We start from the raw sequence: 7,050 nt of genomic DNA on the forward strand, positions 1-7,050 counted from the left end.
CCGGCAGTGCTTTTTCTTTAGTAGAAGAACTCACATTGGTTGGGCCAGATCCCCAGGGTGGGAGGAAGAGAGGGCAGCCTAGGGGATGTTAAGAATGGCCTCTGACCAATCCAGCCACATGTACCACAGTTGGCTGGAAAGGCACTAAGCAAGTCAGTTAGGGAACATTCCCAGGAGCCTGGAAAATGACCATGTTCTCACTTGGGTTTAGAGCAAAATGGAGGCACTTGAGATCAACTCCTTGATTATGATCACACGTGTGACTATCACTCGCCCTTTAATCTCTGCAAGAATTGAGCAATGTGTTTCTGGTAGTGGTGAGTGACACTGATACATTCCCAGTTAATGGAAGCACTGCGGCCTCTAGTGGAGGAGACATCACACAGGACACAGAGGGTATTAGAAAGGCGCTGGAACTCTTTATTATTGATGTTGTAAGATGTTAACACAATTGCAAATGAAACCTCTGCCTGTGCTGCTGGAATTCACAGGCCGCCATCTACAGACCACTGTCCCCAGACGGCCGCTCACGGAAGGCTGTCCTCAGACCAGTGTCATAACAGAGCAGCGTCTGCAACCAACACACACAGAGCGACGCATGAAGCCTCCAAGCAGACAAGCCTTTAGTGGTAGTGCTTGGACAGGCCGGCGCAGGCCACTGCCAGGAACTTCTCCCAGGCGGCGTGCACTTCCGGGGTGAAGGCGGCTCCCAGCTTGCGGGACAAGACGATCACCAGGCAGTTTCCAAGGAGCTGAGGGAGGAAAATATAGGGGCTGTTAATGAAGGTGCAGCAATCGGGAAACCCCACTGAGTGTGGGATACACTGTGACATCAAAGAGTGTGTGCATCGCCAGGGCCATCCCTCAAAGTCTAATTGAATTTCATTTTATTGGCATGACAAGTTTTAGCAGTGCTCTCAAAGGAAACACAAGACTTTTATTTAACAGAAAAAACACCATGTTACTTTTCAGCTTTGACAGAAAGGCACAAACATAAACATACATATGTTTAGATAGGTAAGCTTGATATTATATTTTTCATCTAGCCTGCTGACATAAGCAAACATATCTGGCAGCTGATGAGTATTGACAAGAAGAACAGGAGACGTGTTGGAGGTAAGCTGGGCTTAGCAAAATGCCATGGGAATGCTTAAGTGAGAAACAGAGTTGGAACCCTGGTAGGTCTGTAGCTCGGCTGAACCATTGGGAAAACAACTATGAACTTCAATACTCTAATTAGGAGGAGTGCAAAGATTAGGGATTGACATGTGATTACCAAAAGCCAAAATGAATTGTACCGGACTATTAAAAAAAGCCACATATCAGCCAAATACTTTTACATATCTACTGATATGTTTACACGTGAGTACACCATCTAGTGATTTCATTGCACACCCTAATTTGAGCCTCAACTTTTCTCCTCACATACCCAAACATTTTGACGATTCGGTCATAAAATGATGCATAGGAAATGCATTCAATAGATGCCTTCAACGGGACAAACAAATAATGTGCACTCTTCTTAAAATCAATCTTTGGTGTGGTGTTAAGATTGACTATGGGCCTCATTACGAGCATGGTGGTCCGGGAACTACGGTACCTATAGGCATGCCCGTACCATAGTTCCCAGACTGCCATACTACGAGCTCTGCTCGCGGGTGCCGTCTCACCCACTAGATTTTTCCTGGCGGGTGTAATGGCACACGCGAGCAAAGCACTTCGGAAGCACGGCACAACTCTGAATGTGCCGGTGCATCCGACGTCCCCATCCCCATTCAGCCCTATGAGGGAGAATGGGGATCGGGAGGCTCTTGATTCCGGCACCCGCGAATGGGCAATTACCGGGTCCGCCAAGCACGGTTCTTGCTCATTCGCGGGTGCCGGAAAAAATGCAACTCCGGCGGCAGCCGTGCCGTTTTTAACGGCACGGCTACCGCCAGAGTTGTAATGAGGCCCTATGTCTTAGGACTGACCTGCCCAAAGCTTCCCACGAGAGGACACTTCACATAATACCTCTTGACCTTCTCTCCAAATGAGACTTATTACACAAATTGATGCTCATATTTTATTGGTGCCGTGCCTTCCATGCAGAATCATTCATTCATTTGAGTTCTCACTGCTTTCTTAAGCCGACTTCATGGATGCCCGTTTAGTTGCATCATTTGTATACATCCTGTCAACTGGCACTTCACGGGGAGAGCAACAACTATCCTCTTATATTGTCAGATCAGTGGTTTCTTATCAGGTGGGCTTTTGTAGACCACTTGCTTTGGTAACCAGACCAATATTCCAGAATATTAATGAGTTATAGTGAATGTAACCTCAAGAGGGTGATGCTATCGGGGCATAACCTAAACAGGTGTGACTCCCTGAAAAAAAACGACCACTCGGCTTCAAGAGCAACAGACATAAACTACTTGTAAGAAATACTTTGTTCAAGAAATGATTCTGTCTCTACTCCACAAAATGCCCCTACTTGTGTGTATGTGATAAACACAAAAACTCTTACATCTACGCCGAAATGTGATACCTGGATATGTTTAAGGCGGGTGAGTAAAAAGGGGGAGAGCAGCACGGATAAGAGAAGAAGGGAAATCTAAAGGCGAAAAGAAAAAGAGGTAGGGCAAAGGGAGGGAAAAGTAGAAGGAGACAAACGAAAAAAGGGTTAAGGGCAAGGCTAAGATTCAATAGCATATGGCTGGCAACTTCTGTAATGGTGCAGACCAGTGTAACAGTCCTGGCATGGAAGATTGCCCAGAGCAATGCCCGTGGTCATGATATGATAAGACTCATAGACACATTGTCTTTCAATCAGTGAAAGTTTGTTTACATCCGTTAAGGATTTTACAGAAAAATGTTCTTGTTGGATGACCAGGAGAGCGCAGGCCATATAATAAGGCCATGGATCATGTGATGGCAACATTAAGACTCTCATGGAGAAACGATCCGCCATTTTATGCCAAATCCAAAAGAAAGGTCTCACTAATGCAAACACTGAAATCCTGGGCCCATGGTCGCGACCGTTTAGCCTTATCAGTGGGAATTTCCAATGACAAGGCAGGGGCGTTGCTAGGGGGGGGCTAAGGGGGCTATAGCCCCTGATCTTTTGGTTGTAGCCCCGGATAGAATCTCAGGAGCTACAGCCAAAAGACTAGCTAGCCCCCAGTCCCAACAGTTCTCACATCAGCATAGCCCCGGGTCTTTTCCAGACCTAGCAACTCCCCTGTGACAAGGTATCAAGGATATGTCCCCCTGATCTCTCTGTACACTCTGGGGCCAGTGCCTTGAAGGTGATCCCGGCGCTGTTCTCTGTAACCAATATGTGTCAACTTTGCAGTGTTGTGTTGCGTGGCCACTGACGCATATACCCCTTCTACGACGTAACCGGGGCCTGGCCAGAGGTTTTCCATGGCTCCATATGCCACTCATTCCTTTATGTGTTACAGCATCTTTAAAATGGTTTAATACACATCACTATGAAAGCACAGGCGAGTGTTGTATATCCTGCCGAAAATCAATTCGGTATGAGTTTGGACTTGGTTCTTTGAAAAGTCTTATGGACTGTAAAATGATTGCACTATACAGAAAATGTGTACTTAGCGATAGTAATTCTATGTATAAGCTACTTAGTGACAATGTGACCTAGGATTTTATGCAGAATCTGAAAATTGATGTGGAAACAATATTGTCAAACGTTGGTGTTACAATGAAATGTCTTATTGAGAAACCATTAAAGGTAAAAAGCTAACCAAAGCGTTTGATTGGGTGTGTAATAACGCAGTTATATTGAATTCTGAGTTGTACTGTCAAATTGTATCAGCCTGGGAATGGCACCCAGAGCCAGAGAAATACCCTGTAAAATACCCCTCGCGTCATCTGAGGAACAGTACGATGCGATTTAGGTGCAACGTCTTAAATACAAATGAAATTGGTTCTATGCGTAAATTAATCCCTGAGGACCTGAAAGTATGCAGATTTTGTTTAGCCGTTGGGGAGACTGAAACTTTGATGCACCTTTTATTGTTCTGCCCATAGCTGAGTAAGGAGAGGTTGGACTATTTCTCCAAATTCGTCCGTGATACATCTAATGTACAAAGTGACCTGATTTGGAATGAAATACTACATGGTTTATCAATGTCTTTAAAGATCAGGGTGAATTCCTTTTTTGAAGAATGTTTGTAATGTGACTTAGGGTGCAGATATGTGAGGTTGTTTTATATTGAAAGAGGCTTGTATTTTTGTTGTGTTGTCAGGAATGGAGTGATCGTCGCTTTGTGGCTATTTTATCCCTGTCTATTTTGTATTTGGGAATTTGTAATGATTCTGTGTATGTCAAGGAATTTTTGTTTAACTATTGTGCTAGGAATGTCTTGTTCCTTTTGAAATGATAAGCATTTGAATGCTTTACTTTATGTTCAAACGAATTTTGGAGATTGTTTTTGGAGAACATTTGAAAAGATGTTACCTGAATGTTTTAGCCTTATGGTTTAAAGAATTTTATGAGATTTTGTAAAGGTTTATATAAACCAATAAACAATATATGTATAATATTAAGTATGGGTATAATTGCCAGCTTTTCTCTTCCATCCCAGTTCCTTCCACTTGCTGCACACCATTCCATCTCTCCTCAAGTCTTCCCCTCTGCCTCTTGCCCCGCCTCTCTGTCAGTCACTATAGTTCTTGCACTCACTGCCTGTCTCCCCTCACTCTTTAAATCCTTTTATCTCCCTCATGGCCCATCTCTTCCTTCTCTCTCTCACGCTCGGCTCTTTCCCCTCTCTCCTCTCTGGGGCAAGCCCTCATATTAGTCTGTTGTCTTCTTGGGGCGCTAACGGTTGCTGTTTCCATGGGGATGGTGTGGAGAGAGATTTTCTGCATCTAAGAACATTCCCAGCAGGACCTTCTCTGGTCTATTGGGTTAGTCCTCTGAGAAGTATTTACTCGTTCTTCTGTTCTCTTCTCCCTTAGGTTAGACTCGTAAGAGGTATATTCACTCCCTCACTCCCTCACACACTCATTCCCTCACTCTCTGTTGCCACCCCTCTTAGGGGTTTACACTTTCTCCTTGAGGTCACCCCTCTGAAGTGTGTGAATGCTGATCAGTTTCCTCCTTACCTTGAAGTTCTGGGGGTCCACGTGGAGGGTGTCGGCGTGCAGCTCGCTTAGTTTGCTCAGCGTGTGTTTGATGCTATCTAGGTGGTGAACGGCTCCTCCCAGGGCAGTCAGGACTTTCCTGCCGTGCTCGCGCACCTTGGGGTTGCCAGAAATGGCTGCCGCACTGGACAGGGATCCAAAGCTGCTGAAGTACCTCTGGGTCCAGGGATAGACTATCAGCACCCTAAACGGCAGGAGACAAGAGGGGGGCACGTTAGGGATGTGGGGTGGGGCAAATAGTTAATATTTTCATTTATCTGAGTCAGTCTTCATCTGTGATAGAAGGATACACATGACAACCTCCAGAGGCCCAATACATTGGACAGACACACTGGCGAGAATATGGAGCAAGTGGCCCTTTAAACATATATATAATTTATTTATTTAGTTAGTTATTTTGTAATTTGTATGGCGCACTCAACCAGGAGGCATCTGGGCGCTGTTCTTTACAGTAAGATAATCCAGGTTACAACGTCACGCAAGTGAGCGTGGCAATCAGAGGTACAGAAGGGGAGTGTGCGCCCTGATCTGCCAGAAGAGGACCTATATAGGGGTGGACAATATTAGGCTTTAAGTTCCGGTGTTTATATTTCCCGTCAGTCATCGGCTGCAGCCTTCCTCCTCTTTTGCAGGATTAGGGAAAACACCTGACTGCGCTGCAGAGGAAGGGAGGGTGACTGAGGAGTTGTGGAAGGGCGGGGGAGGGGCAGTTTACATGTGGGAGGGATTACATACTGCAGAGGGAAAAGTGAAGATGATTGGAAGGGCCTGCACAAGTGAGGCTTCATGGGGGGTGGGGGGGGGTCATTGGAGGTTGGGGGTCTAAGTTGTTTGGCGCAACTGCATTTGAGACACAGAACACAACGCATAGAGATAGAGAGGGTGAGAAGGTAAGGACGTGGATACACAAAAGGACTAGAAAATAGTGAGAATGAATGACTTGCAGTTATTAGAGGTCAAGGAAATCAAAATGATTAGACCCAGGTAAAATATGGAGGTGCTTATCTCAATTAGGGGTGTGAAAGTAAAAGGAAACTAAAGGAAAGGAAGTAAAGAAGTGGAGCGTGGGGTGCGCCAGCGATTGGCTCTGGTTACCTGGCCAGGGTGTCCTGCCCATCAGCCTCCACGTCCACCTGACTCCACACAGAGGCGATGGCGGCCTTCTCTTCTGCTGTCCAGTGAACCATCTTTGCTTTGGGTTCTGATGGCGCTGTGGTCTGCTGAGTCAGATTCTGCTGCTGGAAGCTGCTTCTGCTGGAGAGTTGCCAGAGCCCCGGAGATTTATAGGGACCTCTGCCAGGTCCCACCCAGTGCTGCTCCTGCTGAGTCAGTGTCGCCCCTCTTATCTCTCCTGCCAGACCCTTCTGCCCCTCTCAAACAGCCTTTTCAGGACCCTCCCTTTAAAGGGAGGTGTTTCTTTTTTGAGTGTTTTCTGCATCGCATCCCCAGCACCTAGAACACTTTGCCATTCTGCTTTCCAGTGTGATTTTCTGCCATGCCTGGTGGTGTTTCAATCAAACAGTGAGGCAGCTTGATGGCTGCATCCATCTGTCCCAAAGAGGAGGTGGCACCTTGCTAATGGTATACAAATGTGTATGACACGTCCTGCTGGAATTTTCATTCTTGCAGAAAAGTGTGGCAGGGATGTCCTCTCTCACAAACACACACACACACAAAGGTAGCAACCCCAGATTTCCCCCTAGCTCTCTGCCACAATTCCATGGCCTTGCTGCGCTCCTCAGAATATCAGAATTCATGAAGCAAGCCCTTTCTGTTGACCTGCCCGTCCTCTGCTGCACTGTGGGAGAGGGTCGGTTTCTTCCCTAGGTGGTACATTCAACTGAACACCTATTTGAACCCTCACACCCCTCACACCCTCGCTCTCGCGCTCTCTGC

The 7,050-nt window shown here is 46.3% G+C and overlaps 1 protein-coding gene across 1 annotated transcript; it reads right to left on the reverse strand.

Moving 5' to 3' along the window:
* Positions 1 to 397: 397 nt before the first annotated feature.
* LOC138580887 (hemoglobin subunit beta-2-like) lies at positions 398 to 6,424 on the reverse strand. Its single transcript, XM_069651781.1, has 3 exons — positions 6,250 to 6,424; positions 5,116 to 5,338; positions 398 to 752 (listed from the first exon to the last, which is right to left on the reverse strand). The coding sequence occupies exons 1-3, from the start codon at positions 6,339 to 6,341 to the stop codon at positions 624 to 626; spliced, it is 444 nt and encodes a 147-aa protein (XP_069507882.1). The 5' UTR covers positions 6,342 to 6,424; the 3' UTR covers positions 398 to 623.
* Positions 6,425 to 7,050: the final 626 nt, after the last annotated feature.

This window comes from Ambystoma mexicanum, chromosome 3p (genome assembly GCF_040938575.1).
Source record: "Ambystoma mexicanum isolate Mex_15411 chromosome 3p, UKY_AmexF1_1, whole genome shotgun sequence".
Classification (NCBI taxonomy): Eukaryota; Metazoa; Chordata; class Amphibia; order Caudata; family Ambystomatidae; genus Ambystoma; species Ambystoma mexicanum.